Raw genomic sequence first — 17,804 nt, 5'->3', positions numbered from 1 at the left:
TATATATATATATATGTATGTATGTATGTGCGTATTCACCTCGGGGCAACGAGAGAAAAAGGGAGAGAAAGAGGGAGAGAAATAATAAAACCATAGCAATGCATAAAATAAACAACACCCACACATTGCACATGAAAGCAATTTCCATGAACTTCTCAGAGGTTTTAAGCAAAATAAAGTTCCTACAATTCGTCACTCTCGCTCTCTTCCACAGCAAAGCGATTCGCATTTGTATTTTTCACCACAAGCGCCTTCGCCTGGCGCACATCCTCCTGCACCTTTTCCGATTGCATGTCGGCAAAACGCCCCTGCAGTGTCTGGGGCTTCCCTGTCTTTTCCTCCATCGCGATCCGGGCTCGTTTGCGGTACGCAATCGAGTTGGGAAGGACACCCGTTCGTGCCAGCTGCGCCTTCGTCTCATACTCCGACTTTGTGAAGACACCCCCACGGCGCTGCACGCTGGAGTAAAACAGCATCTGCTGCTGCGACGGGCCCGAGACGGATGTCCTGACAACCGTGGCGGAGTGCTGCCCAGCCTGCGGCTGAGATGCCTGAAAGGGCGAAATGAAAGCGGCGGGAATCGTGCCATCATCCACGATGATTGGAGCCTTCGAGCGAGCGCCAGCGTGTCCCCTCGTCTTTGCGTGGGGCTGCCCGTGACGTGGCGGGCGGTCGTGGTGGGCGGTGCGATGATGGCTGTTGGTTCGGTGGTGTGGCCTGTTGCCTAAGACATTGTGCTTCACCATCGACAGAACTAATCTCACTGTACAGAAAAAGAAAAAGAAAAAAGAAAAAAAGACAACTGAGGCAACGTCGGCCCTCCCCGCAATTATTCACACGGCAGCAACAACGCAGTCCGCATGCACAAACCACACGTTCCCTACCACCGCCACTGCCGTCCTCGTTACGTGTTTCTGGTCGTTCTCTACATCACACCCAAAGGGAAGAAAAACTCACGGGCCACACACGCCCCCCACGATCCGCAGCTGCCGCCCCAACTCACTCCGTCGCCTGCTGCGCTGCCGGGGAGAGTCGAAAGCGGAGCAGTCTTGAGCCCCCCGAAGCCTCGTCCGCTTCCACCGCGTAGATCGTCTCCTCTTGTGAGTCCAGGGCGATGGCGCAAAGAGATGGGCACGTTGTGCGCACAATGCCGCTCACCTCGCCATCCCTCCCAATGACCGTAATGATGCCGCCAGCGCCCTCATTGGGTGAGGATGACGATGAAGATCCCTTCATGTCATACTGGGTCACAAAAATGGAGCCGTCACTTTTTCTAACGGCGATGGCGCTGGGGCCCATTCCCCCTTGCAGCTGCGCAAAGACACTTCCAATGTAGTACGTCCCTCGAAGCACAAATCGAAGCACGCGGTTAGTGCCCTGCTCGCAGACATACACGCTTTTGTCGCTTGTCACGGCAATTCCCGTCGGGCGTATGAGACCACGACGACAGAGTGGAACAACTTGGCTGTGCCCCTGCAGAGTGCGGAAAACGGCTCCCACCGGGTCGGCAAACGACGAGTCGCCCTCTGCCCCGGCGTCGGTAAAAAACAACTCACCGTCCGGTGCGACGGCGAGAGCTGTCGGTCCCACAAACTGTCTATTTTCAAAGCTGTTCAGGTAGCGCACAACAGTGTAATCCACCTCACCACGATCATTGTCACACTTCTCGTCCTTCTCAACATGCCCCTTGGAATTTGGTACCGCCTCCAGCTTCAGGATGGCGTTCTCACTGCGGTCGGTGAGGTATACATCACCGTTGCGGGGATCGATGGCGAGAGCATGTGGCGAAGTCTCCGTCGCCATGATGGGAATCATCGTGCCGTTCGTCTTGTTGAGACGAAGCAGCTCTCCGCTGCACGCGCATACGGCAAATACGTCGTCGTTTGCATCTAACGCCAGGCCTGTCAAGAGACGGCCCGGAAGCTCGGCAACAAGTTCCATTATAAAATGATAATCTGAGGAGTTATGCTTACAGCCACGACCCTCCACCGTCCCTGATGCTGGCAATGACGATAACTCCTTCACAAATACCCTTTTGTTGTTGTTGTTGTTCTTCACATCAAAGGAGAAAAGAACACGCATACATACATCCACACAAACAAAAAAGAGAGAGAGAATGAAAGAGAGACGAATCTCAAAAAAATCAGAAAGGGGTCAATCACCCCTACAGTCAAAAAGTTTCTTCTCTCCATGCTCACTACCCCGCACAACCAGCCTTGCACGCACAGGCAAATACAAAAAAATAAAAAACTAAACGCAGCAGTTTGTTCCTTAACAACAATGTTAGAGTCGCCTTCTTCGCACACACACACACACACACACTCACATCTGGATTCTCTCTCCATTATTCTCAGCACAATTTCCAGCCATCCTGCAGGAATTCAACACGGTCATTAGAGTAATCGGTGACATCTTCACCAACGTCGCTAAGATCCTCAAGTAGTTGCCGCATCTCCTCGACTGTGGTACTTGGAGCACTCTGTTGAACCCCATGTCCAGACGTCGCGTTGTCCTCCTCACCCTCTGTTTCTTCCTCCATGAGGTGCACATGACGCTCCTGCTCCACCCAGTAGTGGTGAAACAAAAACTGCAGCACAAGCCCACACACCCAGCGAAGCTCAGACAGAAGTGGCAGGGCACCGTGCGCCACACGTTGCCGCACCTCCACCGCCTCCTCGGGAAAGCCAATCAGTCGAGCCCGCTTCCTGTAAGTGTCCGCCGCCCCACGAGCAAAACTGCCTGTCATGAGATGCACCGCACGTGATATCGCCGCACCATAAAAAGAAACGGCACCCAAAGACGAAAGCTGATCTCCTTCGTCAAGTGAAAAAGCCTCCATCAGAAGCGCTGTGGCCTCCGCATACGCCGGAAGCTGCCGGTTTTTACGCTCACGTGCCTTCCACACAAGTTGGATGCGGTTCAATGCCTCGCGCCTAGCTTCTGTCAGGCCTGTCCCGTCCTGAGGATCAAATAGCATTCGTTTCACACGCTTCCACTCATCCCACCCGTGTCCAAACGCACTCGGCGCTGAGCGGGAAAGGGACAAAAAGGGTGCAGTAGAAAAGGCAAACTCCCCTTCCGCCGACGCAGCACCCACCGCCTTCGTGTTTGAAACGTCGGCACGGATCCTTCCAGAGGTGCCTGTAGGCGCAACAGCGTCCAAATCGCCCAGTTCTCCCAGTCCACTTTTGATGCAAGTTCCCCTTTTGCGCTTCTCGTTGGGTGAATTCTGCCACGCCCGGCTGCGTTTCCTCACCATATTTGTGGGCATGTAGATATATATATGCATATAGATATGTGTGTGTGTGTCAGTGCCCACTCCGCTCCCTTTTGTGATGGGCCGGCAGAAAAAAAAAAAAGTGAAGAGTGTTGTATTGACCAATCGCAAAAACAAAAACAAAAAATCAATTCTTAATAAAACAGCGGATTCTATGAAACGCAGAGGACAAGAAGACCAAATAAAATCCACAAGAAGAGACCCACTCAGCCACGCGCAAAGGAGAAGACCCCAGTGCACTGCAAGGCAACTCATATTTTTCTTTTTACCAAAGCAAAAGCCTTCACGTGCATCCAACCAATACAGAAGTACATTTTATCCTCACACTGCACCTGCCGCGGAATTTGTGTTCCGCTGTTGGTTCTTAAAGGCACGCATGCTGAGATCATACGTCGCGAATATTGCAGCATTGGATGGAAAGGAGCGAACAGCAGTGAGAGACCATCCACAATACAGAGCACGCATGCCGCCCTCGGCATACAACACGCGCAGCGCCTTTCCAAAACTCCATTGTGAAAAAACGGGGTCTACCTGCATACGAGTCTTAACAACATCTGCAGGGAAAAAGACAGTCCAAAAAGCCACACCGCTGCAGCCTCCAGCAAACATAAGCCGCCATGGCGACAACTCCGCTGTCGAACCTCCTAAGGGCGTCAGAAATTCCTTCACCTTGTCGTATGTGCCACAGTAGGCAGCAGTACCTGGCACCTCACGGGCCAACATCGCAACACCGCCTTTGTACAGCGCCGTCACGCCACCCCGACGCAAAATTTTAACCGTGCAGTCTGTGACGCCATGGTACTCCCGCTGGCCTGCCGGCAACATGTTTGCCACCTGCAAGTGGCACTTGACAAGCTCCAGTGGTGTTAAAAATACCGTTGACGCCACACCACCGCCAACGCCACCAAGAAATATTTGCCAAGCAAGCGGATGATATTCATCCGCACCCACCCGTCGCAGGGTCCACTTGTAAAAGGAGAAAACAACAGCGTGCTCAAAACCGGAGCCCACAAAGCGTGTTGAAACCCCATGGTAAAAAGAAAGTATGCCCTCGTTCTTCAAAAGCCTTGCTGCACAATCCCAATATCCCCTGTAGAGTGAGCCGTAAGCCTGCAGACGGACCTTGATCGTGTCAAGCGGGTACTCCAGAAGTACTCCCACCACTCCAGAAAATGTTCCAGCAACAAACGTGTGGAAGTACTCTTCTGCCATTCGCGCACGGCAGCAATCCGTCCACCACTACAAAAAATAAAATAAAATAAAATAAACGGGAAGACGTATGAAGCAACAGCGGCATCGCCCAAAAAAAAAAAAAAAAAAAAAAGACCACTTTTGTAAGACATTTTTTGTTCTCGTATAATTTTCAACAAGATATGATGCCATTCACCTTTTTTTTTTTTTTTTTTCAGTGTTCCTTCGTGCGTCCCCGCATGTTTCGCCCCCCACATGCCTGGCGCCACGTCACCTTCAAGTTCTCTTCGTACTCGGATGCAACAAACTGTGACCCGTGCCTCTCCCACTCCGCGGAGTCCATCAAGCTGTTCCTCGGTGCTTCCTACGCCACCGTCATGTCAACTTCCTTTTCCTTCCGAAAGCGAGGGGCAACGACGGCTGCGGCAGGCCTCGTGCTGGACTCCTTCGCCAAACCGCGGCCAAAACAAAACCCCCGTCACTTTTCGTATGCGTCTTCGCGACAAAACGCAAATGCGTCACTAAAGAGACAAAAACAAGTTTGAATTTCCTCCACTAGAAACAGCCACTTTTAAAAGCAAAGAATGAGACAAGGACGTCACCTCCACCAAGCACCTCCCCCTGTTCGCTGTTTTTTCATGAAGAAGAAGGCGGGCGGTGGAGCCTTATTGCCGTGATGTACTTGCACGGCTGATTAAAGCTAAAAAATAAAAAATAAAAAAATAAAAAAAACGGCAACACAAATGGGAGAACTCACAAAAAATGTGCGTGCCAGCGATGCCACACACGCGTGCGCCAAAAACCAATCAAAAGACGCAATTTCATAACTTACTTATTTCTCAAAACAAAAACAAAAAAAAAAATACATATGTCATTTGATCCACTGTTAGCACGCCACGCATTCATTTTTATTGGCTTATTGCATAAAGCGCGTGTGTTCTTTTGAGCGATAAGGCTTTTTGTTTCTCTCCTTCCTTTTTTTTTTTTTTTTTTCTTTTTTTCCCTTCAATCCGACCTGCCTTTTTTGCGGTGGAAGGAGTTTACATGTGGGAATGCACACAGAAATGTTTTTTTTTTTTTTCTCCTCCTCCATGCATTCATTTGAGAGCCGCGTCCCCGCACTTTGGGGAGCGGAGGCATGTCAACTCCAACGCTGAGGGGAAAGGCCCAAATGTTCTAATGAAAAAGAAAAAAAAAAAAAATAGAAGAAAAAAAAATTATTCTTTGCTCCTTTATTTTTATTTTTATTTTATTTATTCCCTTTTCCCCCGCCCTTCCGTTTTACCAATTCAAAATATATTTCTGGACTCCTTTTTTTTTTTTTCTTTTTTTTTTTTTTTTACATCGACACATCCCATCATTTCCCCCTTTTGCTTTTTTTCCTCTTTTTCTCCTCCCCCACATCTTACACTGCTCCTTGCGGCTGTTGCTTTTACTCCCTTCTTACTCACTCAGTGAGAGTGAGCCGCAGGAGAAGAAAGAGAATAGACAAAAAAAATATATATATATATTTAAATAAAGAGTTCAGTCGACGGCACACACAAAAACCGTCATCGCACACGTGTCACATGACGGTGCATCCACCACTCGACCCACCACCCGCCGCACTGCGTCCCTTGTACTTTGCAAGCCACTGCATCTGCGTTTGGTTGATGGCACCCCGCCGCTTCTCGCGGACGAGTGTAATGGCGTCAAGAGGCTCCATGCCGCCGTACTCCACAAGCGCCACAGCCACAAGTATGGGCGCACGGCCAAGACCAGCCACGCAATGAATGGCAATAGACGCGGGCTGCGTGGAGGCACCAGAAAGCAGCCTCTCCTTCTCCTTGTCGAGGAGTTGGAACCAATTCTCTAGCACCGACTTTGGCGGCGCAGCCCCGTCGTCAAAAGGCCAGCTGTGTACATCAATCCCGTTCTTCTCCAGCTGTGTGGCGTCGTACGTCAGACCGCAAACCCGCACGAGATGACGCACGTGACGCCTTTGAAGTGCCTTGATGTACGTGGGAAAGTTACTGGGTGACGGGGCATCCAAAATCAGCAGATTAAACAAAGTTCTCGAGACGTCCTTTCTATCCTTGCACTCAATCAATGTGCAGTTGACGTCCATTGCCGCTGAAAAGTCGTATTTCTTTTACACCAAAAAAGGAGAAAAAAAGATATACGCGCCGTCGTCAAAGGAAGGCGGAGCTGCGGGAGGGGGCAAATGAACGAAGACCGGATCAACACAACACCACCTTCAGTGCAGCCAAAACGTCTTCTAACAACAAAAATAAAAACTTAAGCTATAGATAAAAAGAACAAAAAAAAAAATTGTGGAAGTCACGTTCTTCAGTCCACCAGCCTTTTACCTTGTTTCCTACACGTGAGGCTTTCCTATACTTCTTCTATTGCGGTGAAATTGTTGCCGGCACAAACATCCCAAGCAAGCAGGAAAAGGTCAAAAAGGAGGTATATATATATACACATAAACGCAACGTGCATACGTGTATGAGATGGCACCATTCCTTTCATGCGTCACCATGTATGCAAAAAAGAGACCGTAAGAAATATCATTCCTCACCCAGTGGCGGCTTCCAGCGTCCCCAGAAAGCGGAAATGTACCGCTACCAGCCACGGCTGCTGCTAATGCGTTCTTCTCCATGCGGCGTGGTGGTATTCTGCTCCACCTCCGTTGCCCTCTCGCCATCAGCTCGCGGGCATTCTTCACACGCCCATTTGGCGTCACCCCCGCCTTTCCGTTCTCCACCATGTTATTCACTATTTGTTGCTTTTTCACAAGGAGGGGCCCACAGCTTGGGCGTGTCACCGTAACTTACCGTTTGCGGCGGTAATATTTACAAACCCCGACGCCGGTGATGAATAAAACCTTTTTGTGCCCCACGCGGCGCGTGCAAATCACCCTCACCGTGTCCGTCTCCTTTTGTGTTGGCACCAATCGCCCATACGCGTGCAACCCAAAGACACACACACACACACATGATTGCTGCTTCTCAAACAAATTCCTTTCCGTTTCTGAAATGTAAAAACACAAAAACTTACGCAACAATTATTCTCTCATGTGACACAACCACCTCTTCCCTTGTATTGGTAGCGGATTCTTGCACCACTTTTGCCTCCCAAAGAATTTCCCCCTCTTCCTCCCCATATACACCGCCGCCACCGCATCTCATTCCCTATGAAAACACTAGAGAGACTCAGTTTTGCCCCAAAACTAACCGCCGTGACATATCCATGTATCTGCGTGTCTGTCTCTCTGTGTGTGTGTCTGTGTCTGTGTGTATACATATATGTATACTGGCACCGCCGAGTTTATAATACAAAGCTCGAAAGGTTATAAGACCATCGCCTCCTCAAAAAAAAATAAAAAATAAAAAATGCCAACACCTCCCGCCAAATCTTTTTTTTTACGTTTGTTTGTTTTTTATGTTTGCTTGTTTTTGTTTTTTTTTTTTTTTTTTTTTTTTTTTATTTTCGTTGTTCATGACTTATTTTTGCTTTCATGTTTTGTTTGCTGTCAGATAGGGAGTTGCGGCATTGATCCACAACTGGGCACTGCAAAAGGAGGTGACGCAGCTCTCCCCTTCCCCTCCCAAAAAAAAAAAGAAAAAAAAATGACGATACATCACACAGAGAAAAAATTTTATTTATTTATTTATTTATTTATTTATATTTTTTTTTTCTTTTAGAAGAACTATTTCCACTGTCTCATTGCTTTACATCAAAGTTATCCCACACTTACATCAACGTGCATCTCGCGCAGATCAAAGACCCCTCATTACTCTCCTGATGACGCGGTTTATAACGCATAAGCCAGTTGAGCTGCACCTGATTGATGGCGCCTTTGCGCCGCCCTCGCACGTAACCCACCGCATCGAGTGGCGGCATTCCGCCGTACTCCACAAGTGCCAGCGCAACCAAAATGGGTGCTCGGCCAAGTCCAGAAACGCAGTGGACGGCAATCGTCTCTGGGGGTGACTTGTTCTTCTCCTGTTCGAGCAAATTCAGCCAATTGTCAATGACGGTCTGCGTTGGTGAGGCACCGTCGTCAAAGCTCCAGCCGTGCACCACTATTCCCTGCTTTTCAAATACCTCCGCATTGTACGTTGGGCCACATGCCCGCACAATGTGCATCACGTTGTGCCGTTGAAGCAATTTCATATACGCAGGCACGCTGCTGGGCGACGGGGCGTCGATGATGAGGAAACGGAAAACAACAGCGTCCGACTCCCCGCGTTTGCACTCCACCAGCGTGCCGTTGGCCTCCATGACGTCTAAACACACACACACACACAAAAAAAAAAAAAAAGCCGAACAAATAAATAAAATAAAACAATTCGTAATAAATATATAAAAAACAAAACAGGAATAAAAAAAAGCATCAAAATAAAACAAAATACTTTTAACCCTCCCCCCTTTCTCTCTTTCCCTCCCACACACATACACATCAGTCAATCATTAAAACCAAATAAATCATTGATCCTCATGCGCATGAAATGCTGACACTCCTGGTAGCATACGTTTGTATGGTGTTATATACATATATATATATATAACCTCAAACTGTGTGCGCGGTAAAAATAAATAAATAAATAAATAAATAACTTGCCGAAAAGGTCCTCATAAATAAACAATGAGCATTGCGTTAAAATAGTCCAAACCATCAAAACACAGACGCACACGTAAGAAATAAGAAGAAAAAAAGAGAACCCCTAAAATTTAAAGCGGCATAAAAAAAAAAAAAACTTTAAGGCTAAATTCCTCATGACTATCCTTTAAATCATTACGCCAAAATCATTTACACGTCCACAACCTCATCTCATCCCCCTACTCCCCCCCTTCGCACAGACAACCACACAGGAAGAAAGAGACGACAAGGTTGCAGGCGAACGGCACCGCCCCCACACCACCATTTCGTCAGAAGACCATTCATACACTCCGCACATCCACTTCAGTGGAGTTATGGAAGTGAGGCGGCATTCCCCGCCGTGACAAGACCCCTCCTTCTCTTCCTCGCTCGCCGGGTCCCACCTGAATCACGGCCTTGGGAAACACAACGCCCCGTTTATTCCGACAGGTCACCTCCGTCCTGAGCATGTTGACTGCAGTCAGCATGCTCTTCCAATCGGTTTTGCTCCGCTGCAAAAAGCAAAAGGAAAAAAATGACACGCTCTTCTTGCATGAGAGCAGTTGTCCTGAGCGCAATAGCAGAGCAGCCAGAAGGCAAACACACACACACGCACACGCACACACACACATAAAAAACAATATATATTTACGACGTTGTAATAACTCAGGAGCTGCGGTAAATTTGTTGAGTCCCGCAGTCAATGCCGTGCGGGTCTTCACATAGTATTCTTTTCCTATTTCGAAATTTGTATTGCCACACACATCTAGTTTATTATCCGCACTTTCACCACGGGGTTTCCCACTACCAGTCCCATCTTACTCATCCTCCGTAACTCGTCCTCTTTCGGACGCGCTGCCACCTTTAATGCAGAGTCTTTGTGGAAAAGAACCCAATGCACGTCCCATGTTGCGTCAATCCAAAATTCTTTCCCCACAACAGACGGCCACGGGGCATCGATAATGCGGACACGTTTGCCGTGAACTCCGCGGAAGATATCATTTAGCTTGAATCGGCCCATCATCGGTGTAGCCGGTGTTGCCTCCGAGATTGGCTGGCAGTACAAATGTGACATTTCCAACTCCCTCTGGACCGCAGGAGAAGCAGCGGTAGGGCCGGTGGATGCACGCCCCGCAGCAACAGAAGCAAACAAAGAAAGCACCAACAGCAGCCACAATGTTCGATTCATGTGTCAAAGCCAGGCAACAGTCCTACAAATAAATAAATAAATAAATAAATACCCTTTTTTTAAAAAAAAAAAAAAAAATATTAATAATAATAAATATTTCTTCCCAACCTCCTCTTACAAACCAAACAAAAAAAAAGGAAGAAAAGGATGAAGCCTACAAAAGGATTACTAAAAAAGGCACATGACACATAAAAAACAATGCGGCAACCAAAAAAAAAGAAAAAAAAAAAAAAAAGCGGCACCCATCAATGTTGTAAAGCAGTAAACAAATAATAATAAAAATATGTAGAAAAAAAAAAAAAGAAGAACAACAAAATACAACCACACAAAATATATATATATATATATATATATACGGTTCGTAAAATATAACTCATACAAAACACCACATAAATAAATAAATAAATATAGTTATATATATATATATAGTGTGTCTGTGTCTGTGTCTGTGTCTGTGTGTGTGTGTGTGTCAAATAAAATTGCTGGTTTGAAATATAACTCGCATATAATAATTATAAATGAGATTTCTGGACGCAATGATATGCTCGTGTATGTGCATGTAACCAATTTACACCTGCCAAAACCATTTGCCTTCATTGCTCAAAACTTCATAGTTATACAATCTTATTTTTCATCCCCCATGCCTCTGAAGAAAATTCAGAACCCGTTCCTCGTACTCCTCCTTGTGTGTATTGTACAAACCACAATGAAAGGCATCCTCAGAGATGTACAACTCCTTTGGCTCCAGTGCAGCTTCGTAAAGTTGCAATGAATGACGGTACGGAACCAATTCATCCGCAGTACCGTGCATCAACAAGATGGGCCGTGGGGCAATCTTCCCAATACAGTGCAGTGCTTGGCAGTGTTTGGTAGGCTTATTGCCTATACGTATATTCAACCAGAGTGACGATGTACGGCGGAATAATTTTAATACAAATTTGCTGTACGTCCGTCGTGAAAAATAACCCCCAATCATCTCAACAATCTTCTGATCCTGAAGCGTCGCACATGTAAGCAGCGCATTTTCTGCAATAATGACATCAATCGTCTTATCAATGGCGGCTGCCATAATGACAGAAGACCCGCCAACACTCGTCCCTACGGCACATATTCGCTCATATTTATATGTATGTCGCATGAACTGGCACGCCGCCACCACGTCAAATCGTTCCTTCATACCATACGTAAACCCTCGCATATTTCCATCACTAAGACCATGTTCACGGAAGTCAAATAACAGACATCCGTATCCTTCCTTGTGCAAGAACGGCACGTGACGAAGCCACGCACGTCGATCTCTGCCACCGCCATGCACAAGTACAATGCCCATCTTTCGTCTGTTCGCTGCAGGAGGTGGAACATACCACCCGCGTAGCGTGTAACGATCCGTGGAGGTAAATGAGACGTCTTCATACTCAAGCCCAAAATCTCTCTTTGGATCATGGCAGTATCCGTTCCAATAATCCGGACAATTATGCATCGTTAGCTTCGTGGATTTTGGATGATGGTGATACCACGGCGGGCGAATGGCAATCTCCGACACAAAGTAGCCAAGACTCACAAAATAGAAAGTCAAAGTCACTGTGATAAATTGTAGTGCAAAAAAAGAGCCATTGATAAAAATAAGGATAACAAATGGAAGTAAAAGACATATAACCGCTTTCCGAAGAACACGCGGGTTCACCATCTCAGCGCTCTCTACATCGTTGTCCCTGTATACATTTTCTTCCTCTTTCCTTTCTTCATCGTCCCTTCCACTTCTTTCCAATGTCTTGGCTTCCTTCAATGATAAAAAAAGTGCCAATTGACTCTGAATATCCGGTGGGGCCACTTGAACTGCTGTTTTGCCATTCTTATCAAGAATACAGGCATCAACTGAGTGAAAATAGCTAAGCAACTTCTTAATAAATGTCATACGGCCGTGTGCTGCGGCAATGTGAAGGGCTGTGCGTCCTTGATCATCCAAGGCGTTGACATCGATGTCGCGTCTTCTAGAAAGGTTTTTTAGCACCCACACATCACCAACCTCCGCAGCCGCATGCAACTCTGTCATGGATGGAGTACAATAAAACCAATCCCCTCCCCCTCTTCCCCTTTGCTTCACTATTATTTACTGATTTATTGATTTATTTGGTTAGTTCGTTTGCCTTTTTTATATATAAAATGAAAAATGGCGTTCAAAACACACAAAACAAAACTCTTCTCTCTCTCTCTCTTTGGCAGTAATGAGAAACAATCGACTGTAGACAAATGAACGCTATTTGTATTCCGTTGAATACTTCTTTTTTTTTTTTTTTTTTTTGTGTCTGTGTGTGTATATGCGTGTTAACTATTGTTCCCTACTAGCCTTTTTGAGCAGCCGCGATAAATTAAGGCAAATAAAAAAGCGAAAGAAAAAAAAAAGTGGAAAAAGACATCACAAACACGTACAGAAAGAAATTCACACCATTCATTCCATCTGTCCCCTTCCCCAACCCTAACCCTTGTCGTTACTTCGCAGTTCTTCACTCAATATCAGTGAATGCATGACAAAATGTGTCCTCCGCGATGATGGCACGGCCGTTTTTTATTTTTTTGTTTTTTGTTTTTCATCCGCCAAGCCAGCGTTGGTAATTCCCCCACCCCCCACGCAGAGATAAATAAAAATGTGCGCACAAGATTTGTGTGATAAGACCAAGACGCCTCCGGAAGAGTAAAACTCACACAAACCATGCGCTTCGACGGCGCCACATCCCGCACCATGTGCATTGCCTCCAGGTTTTCCCCCGCCAAGCTGAAGGCGCAGACACCGCTCCACCTGCTTGACGGCATCACCCAAAAAGTCATCCATATTCTTTGAAATGCAGTACACATAAGAGAGGACTCGCCTGCGTGGATGCATCTCCACTTTTTCCCTCTTTTTCTTTTCTTTCTTTATTCTTCTCCTTCTCCTCCAATGATGATAACGACGCCAGCGGTTGTGACCAGGGCGGCTTGGTGAATACATCCATAAACTCCACCGCAATGGCTGGAATATTCATCGTCACGTGGCGTCGACCACACACCGCCGCCCCATTCATTACGTTACGGTAGAAAACTGTATTCAGGAACTCACGGCCGTCCATGTTGAACACATGAAACGTGACTTTTTTTTTTTTTGGTGCGGCTGAGCTCCGCATTGACGCGCATATATTCCACTTCAACAGGGTTCGGAAAATCCGCGTGGCTTTTTAACGCAAGCCACGGCAGCGGGTATGGCGAAGGGCACACACAACACCTGCCAAGACTTTATTAGAGCATATCCCCGCTCTGCATCATGCCAACAACCCGCGTGTGCTCGTGGACAAGTCGCGAGTTCCAATACATGCAATTTTACAAAACAAGAGAGATGCAGCCATTCTGTCGTACAGCCACCAGCAGAAGGCGGTGCAGTTCCTCCTCGTCTCCCCCATTTTCTTCCACCGGACTTCCCTTCATGTCGGAGTGGGTGGTGCACCTCGCAATGAGTTCCATCTTGAACTCTCAAAACACGCTTGCGACGCTCTCTCCACGTTGTTCACAACGACACGCACGGTGGGGTTGCAGAGGCGCTGACGTGCGCTGTGTGATGGGCCACCGCTAAACGAAGACGCCGCGCGACAGACCGTTTTCCCAGCAGAAGTGTCTGCAGTTGTCTCCACTCAAATGGGCTGTGTTTATACCGTCAAGACTCTCGTTGGAAAAAAGACAATAGGGAAGAAATTCTTTGAGGGTCTAGCAAGCAACAGTTTTTGTGTGCCTCACTGGAGTGCAAAACTGCCTGTGAGGCATCCATCACGTTACGCACCTTCTCCCACCTACGCGGCGCCCATTGATATGAGCGTCTCAAGCGATGGGAACAACATCTCCCGCAGTAATTGATCCGCGTGCTGCATGTACTTCATGGACTGCAAGTACACCATCTCAAACGCTAGCCGGCGCCTCGTGAGCTCAAGCATCAACTGTTCAGTCTCTGTGAGCGGCAATGCAGCATCACAGCCCGCTGCCTCTTCACACCGCGTTGTCAGCTCCCACATCAGCGAACGCACAAAAGTGGCCTTTTCGGTTTTTGTGGAAAGTTGTCGCTGAAGTGTGCTTCTCCATGCCCTATTTCTTGCCAGCGGTGATAAAACCCCAGCCACCTCACGGCCTCGTCGGTCTACAAGTGACTGCATTCGAAGCGCATCAAAAATGCTCTCCAAATTCGACCTTCCCCAACATTTGTGGGCAATCTGCGTGATGGCACCAGGTCCCAGTGCCGGGAACCACTCCACGATGAGCCGTGACACATCGCTCTTAAACAGACGCTCCCCGCTGTGCGCCAACTCGGGGGGGACGCTGCCATGAAACACCGTCAATACCGGCTTCCCCCCGCACAAGCCACCGTCACTCAAGTAAATAAGCATCGACTCCAGTGAGGCACGTCGCAAGGCATCCTGCTCCGTATGCATATTACCTTCGCCTACTGCCTGCATGAGTTTTGGAAACAACACCGCCGCATCATCCAAAACAGCATGTGGTGAATACAAGAGCCTCTGATGTTCTCCATGCACCCCGCGAGGAAATGCGGCTGCAAGAAACAAAAAAAGTTGATGGTTGTGGTGCTCACGGTCAGATAGATGGCCGACCGCGGAAGTTCCTAGGGGCTCGCGGCACAAATGACACCATGTGCCGCCAGGATCCAAAAAGAGATGCTTGTTTGGTGCGTCAAAGATGCGGTTCTGAAGCCAACAGGGATGGCCGTCCTGTGCAAAGGTGCTGCGACACATCGGGCTGCTGCCACGCAGCCCCACACGCAGATTGTTCTTTCCATTCGACGAGGTGCAAGAGGAAAGCAAAGAAATGGCTGTGGCACCGGTGCTCTGCGAGGCCAACTCGGCCAAAAACGTCCTCTCTGCCTTAGAACGCCGCGGCCGCATCGACGAGTCCCGCTGACCGTTCCTAGACGCAACAAGAAAAACCGCGAAAAGAAAGCAAAATACATAAATATATAAATATATATATACACCACGGCATACACGTAAACATCACACAACAGCGGCAGGATACCGCCTCTCTCTCTCTCTTCTCTCATGGATTAAAAAAAAAAACAGTTATTATCCAAGGCCAATTCATGTCTACACACACAGGCAAATAAATAAACAAGCACACAAACAAACCGGCCTGATTATCCAAAAAAAAAAAAAAAATGAGATCTATTTAAATAAATAAATGCAGACCCCACATCAAGGAACTTAAGAAAAAAAAAAAAAAAAAAAACAAGGGAAACAATATGGGTTACAAGCAAAAAAAAAAAGAAAAATACCCAAGAAAAGAACACACACACACAAACAAACAAAAAACTACTATTACTAGCGCTATCTCATGTCCCTAAAGAATAGATAAAAGGAAAATCAATTTCCTTTTGACTCGATGATGCTACAACCTCTCTATCCTATCCCACAATTCCCCTTTCAGCTCCCACCACCCTCCCGGTTTGCCCATTCGCTACAAAAGATCCATTTACCTCCCCACCCCACGGCCCTAGTTAAGCAGCAGGAAAGAACCAAAATAAAATAATGCGCTGCTGCTTCCAAAAAAAAAAACCACCTACGTCCCCCCATATTCCCCTCCTCCCTCTCTTAAATGCGCCCACACGCATAAATATCTTGCATAAAAATCAAATATTTTGACAACTTTCATATTCGTTTTGTAGAATTGAATCATATTCATAATAATCATTCCTCCTCTAACTTATATACCGTACGCATACATTATGCCCGGGCATAGTTCCATAACAGAAACAAACTCAATACACGGGGTCCGAAAGGCCACAAGTGGCCAACTCTTCAGGCAATTCTACCCTTTTGCCCCCGTGAATACATTTCGCATACACGTCGGTAATGGGATTATGATCCACTGCAATGTCCGCACGAGTTCTTTTTTTCCCCGAATCGGACGTATCAGAAAAGCGTACCAATATTTCAGAATTTTCAGTCGTGCCATCAGATTTATTCGGTGCCGTCAAGGCTTCCACGTGCGCCTCGCGGTCCTCACCAAGAAGTACCAAATGGAAACAGTTCCCCGTCATCGTGCAGCCTGAGAAAAAAGCCCTGCAACCGACACCCTCGTAAATCCCTCGAATACAATCGGAGATTGCCACGTTTCTCAGCTGCACCTCAGACTCAATGCCAAGGTACAGGCCGTCACGACCTCCAACAAGACGGCAGTTTCTTAGGTACACCCTGGAGTTCTGCGTCACTTCTATACACGGAAGAAGAGACGTGCAGTTCCAAGCTTTACCATCCACCTCATCCTCATCCGATACATTTTTCAAACCCAAAAAAGTAACATCGCACGCATCCAAAGTTGCATTGTGCGTTAAGCTTATACTTCCCTCGATTGTGGCATTGTTGCCCAAAATTGAAACGTGGGTGCGGGAAATCTTTATCGGGCCGCTCGTTTCCAACACATAATGATGGTTTTCAAGAAGAACAATACGGGATCCAGGTGTCCGCAGTGCCTTCTCCAGTTCAGCAGCAGTGGTTGTCAGAAACAAACCACCACCACCCATCATGTTTTTCTCCAACGCGGAGAGCTGAGCGGCATATCGCTTTCTGTCTACAAACTTCAGAAGCTCACAAACAATTTCACGCGCTTGTTCAAGCTGCTTCGTGACATCCGCCAACTCGTCACGTAGCCGCCTCTCGGTAGCTTTCTGGCGAGAGTCTACATCCACCGTCGGCGAAGTTTCACCCTCTCCATTGTTAACGGTCCGCTGGGATGCATGTCTCTTCATGGTGCTCGACGCTTGCAAATAAGTGGCAGCGCCCTTCCCAGCAACACATGGACTGACGCGGGACCATGCCTTACAAAAGAAAGACCGATGAAACACAAAAAAAGAACAAAAAGACTGCGTTCTATGCATCGTTCCCACCTTAAAGAATCCTTCCAATCGTAACGCTTCCTGTCTCTCTTTCCGTTATTATATTTTTTGTCGCGCTGAAGTGAAACTTCGTACTGCCGCACTCCCCCCAACGATTTTATGGCCCTTCAGGTGGCAGACAAAAAAAAAAGGAAGAAATAAATTTTAAAAAAAAGCAAAATAAAAAAAAAAAACAAGAAAAACTCATAAAAGAAGGCAGGACATCCCCACATGTGGACTTACGTTTGTGTTTTTGTGTGCTTGTGTCTTTGTCGGCCGTGCAGCCGGTACACAGCAAGAGTCACCATTGTAACCTGAGCAATTATGCATAATCTTCAACATCTAAACTCCCACTGACTGCCAAAACAAAAGGACGGGCAAACAAATATAAATATATATTTTTTTCTTTTGGTTTGAATGAGTAAACATTATTTTCCCTGGAAAAATTTATTATACAAACACACACAAACACACACACACACAAAAAAAAAAAGGTGCACGGATTTCCAAACAGTTAAAGCAATCGGGGGTTTTGCAACCACTAAAGGAATTAATAAGCGGAAACGAGAAAACAAAAACCCAACAGTTTGTGTAATTAGTAAAAAAAAACTACAAAAACAAA

General features: G+C 46.9%; 10 protein-coding genes across 10 annotated transcripts, besides 40 other annotated features; all 10 read right to left on the bottom strand.

Moving 5' to 3' along the window:
• Window positions 1-35: part of a microsatellite that runs on past the window's edge.
• Window positions 1-6,107: part of a sequence feature (heterozygous, Esmeraldo-like haplotype) that runs on past the window's edge.
• Tc00.1047053510603.119 (hypothetical protein, conserved) lies at window positions 183-746 on the bottom strand (the record flags this gene model as incomplete). Its single annotated transcript, XM_810312.1, has 1 exon — window positions 183-746. The coding sequence occupies one exon, from the start codon at window positions 744-746 to the stop codon at window positions 183-185; it is 564 nt and encodes a 187-aa protein (XP_815405.1).
• Window positions 1,000-2,082, bottom strand: Tc00.1047053510603.110 (hypothetical protein, conserved; the record flags this gene model as incomplete). The annotated part of the gene is made up of 1 exon (XM_810307.1): window positions 1,000-2,082. The coding sequence occupies one exon, from the start codon at window positions 2,080-2,082 to the stop codon at window positions 1,000-1,002; it is 1,083 nt and encodes a 360-aa protein (XP_815400.1).
• Window positions 2,302-2,327: a microsatellite.
• Window positions 2,351-3,532, bottom strand: Tc00.1047053510603.100 (hypothetical protein, conserved; the record flags this gene model as incomplete). The annotated part of the gene is made up of 1 exon (XM_810306.1): window positions 2,351-3,532. One exon carries the CDS (start codon window positions 3,530-3,532, stop codon window positions 2,351-2,353), a length of 1,182 nt encoding a protein of 393 aa, XP_815399.1.
• Window positions 3,599-4,489, bottom strand: Tc00.1047053510603.90 (mitochondrial carrier protein, putative; the record flags this gene model as incomplete). The annotated part of the gene is made up of 1 exon (XM_810305.1): window positions 3,599-4,489. The coding sequence occupies one exon, from the start codon at window positions 4,487-4,489 to the stop codon at window positions 3,599-3,601; it is 891 nt and encodes a 296-aa protein (XP_815398.1).
• Window positions 4,523-4,545: a microsatellite.
• Window positions 4,580-4,601: a microsatellite.
• Window positions 5,170-5,200: a sequence feature (AT_rich).
• Window positions 5,425-5,469: a sequence feature (A-rich).
• Window positions 5,651-5,685: a microsatellite.
• Window positions 5,700-5,719: a microsatellite.
• Window positions 5,780-5,809: a microsatellite.
• Window positions 5,959-5,988: a sequence feature (AT_rich).
• Tc00.1047053510603.80 (protein tyrosine phosphatase-like protein, putative) lies at window positions 6,033-6,575 on the bottom strand (the record flags this gene model as incomplete). Its single annotated transcript, XM_810304.1, has 1 exon — window positions 6,033-6,575. One exon carries the CDS (start codon window positions 6,573-6,575, stop codon window positions 6,033-6,035), a length of 543 nt encoding a protein of 180 aa, XP_815397.1.
• Window positions 6,108-6,256: a sequence feature (areas not merged during assembly with more than two copies in the genome that could not be assigned to a particular haplotype).
• Window positions 6,257-6,359: a sequence feature (heterozygous, non-Esmeraldo-like haplotype).
• Window positions 6,360-6,682: a sequence feature (areas not merged during assembly with more than two copies in the genome that could not be assigned to a particular haplotype).
• Window positions 6,683-10,145: a sequence feature (heterozygous, Esmeraldo-like haplotype).
• Window positions 7,701-7,761: a microsatellite.
• Window positions 7,821-7,844: a sequence feature (AT_rich).
• Window positions 7,866-7,940: a sequence feature (A-rich).
• Window positions 8,108-8,136: a microsatellite.
• Window positions 8,204-8,734, bottom strand: Tc00.1047053510603.60 (protein tyrosine phosphatase-like protein, putative; the record flags this gene model as incomplete). Its single annotated transcript, XM_810303.1, has 1 exon — window positions 8,204-8,734. One exon carries the CDS (start codon window positions 8,732-8,734, stop codon window positions 8,204-8,206), a length of 531 nt encoding a protein of 176 aa, XP_815396.1.
• Window positions 8,762-8,864: a sequence feature (T-rich).
• Window positions 9,044-9,069: a microsatellite.
• Window positions 9,693-9,723: a microsatellite.
• Window positions 10,146-10,417: a sequence feature (areas merged during assembly that could not be assigned to a particular haplotype. This can correspond to areas where the two haplotypes were merged or to regions with more than two copies in the genome that were merged during assembly.).
• Window positions 10,308-10,332: a microsatellite.
• Window positions 10,336-10,380: a sequence feature (AT_rich).
• Window positions 10,418-10,469: a sequence feature (haploid, Esmeraldo-like haplotype).
• Window positions 10,470-17,804: a sequence feature (heterozygous, Esmeraldo-like haplotype).
• Window positions 10,491-10,516: a microsatellite.
• Window positions 10,549-10,583: a sequence feature (AT_rich).
• Window positions 10,612-10,636: a microsatellite.
• Window positions 10,669-10,709: a microsatellite.
• Window positions 10,710-10,751: a microsatellite.
• Tc00.1047053510603.40 (hypothetical protein, conserved) lies at window positions 10,913-12,334 on the bottom strand (the record flags this gene model as incomplete). The annotated part of the gene is made up of 1 exon (XM_810302.1): window positions 10,913-12,334. The coding sequence occupies one exon, from the start codon at window positions 12,332-12,334 to the stop codon at window positions 10,913-10,915; it is 1,422 nt and encodes a 473-aa protein (XP_815395.1).
• Window positions 12,561-12,583: a microsatellite.
• Window positions 13,104-13,439, bottom strand: Tc00.1047053510603.30 (hypothetical protein, conserved; the record flags this gene model as incomplete). The annotated part of the gene is made up of 1 exon (XM_810301.1): window positions 13,104-13,439. One exon carries the CDS (start codon window positions 13,437-13,439, stop codon window positions 13,104-13,106), a length of 336 nt encoding a protein of 111 aa, XP_815394.1.
• Window positions 13,163-13,215: a sequence feature (GA-rich).
• Tc00.1047053510603.20 (hypothetical protein, conserved) lies at window positions 14,097-15,197 on the bottom strand (the record flags this gene model as incomplete). Its single annotated transcript, XM_810300.1, has 1 exon — window positions 14,097-15,197. One exon carries the CDS (start codon window positions 15,195-15,197, stop codon window positions 14,097-14,099), a length of 1,101 nt encoding a protein of 366 aa, XP_815393.1.
• Window positions 15,261-15,283: a sequence feature (AT_rich).
• Window positions 15,400-15,437: a microsatellite.
• Window positions 15,515-15,537: a microsatellite.
• On the bottom strand, window positions 16,067-17,185 carry Tc00.1047053510603.10 (hypothetical protein, conserved; the record flags this gene model as incomplete). Its single annotated transcript, XM_810299.1, has 1 exon — window positions 16,067-17,185. The coding sequence occupies one exon, from the start codon at window positions 17,183-17,185 to the stop codon at window positions 16,067-16,069; it is 1,119 nt and encodes a 372-aa protein (XP_815392.1).
• Window positions 17,324-17,385: a sequence feature (T-rich).
• Window positions 17,566-17,587: a sequence feature (AT_rich).
• Window positions 17,637-17,665: a microsatellite.

Source organism: Trypanosoma cruzi, genomic scaffold (genome assembly GCF_000209065.1).
Source record: "Trypanosoma cruzi strain CL Brener 1047053516797 genomic scaffold, whole genome shotgun sequence".
Taxonomy (NCBI): Eukaryota; Euglenozoa; class Kinetoplastea; order Trypanosomatida; family Trypanosomatidae; genus Trypanosoma; species Trypanosoma cruzi.
Note: the sequence above shows the minus strand (reverse complement) of the source record. Positions and strands in the feature narration are given on the sequence as shown.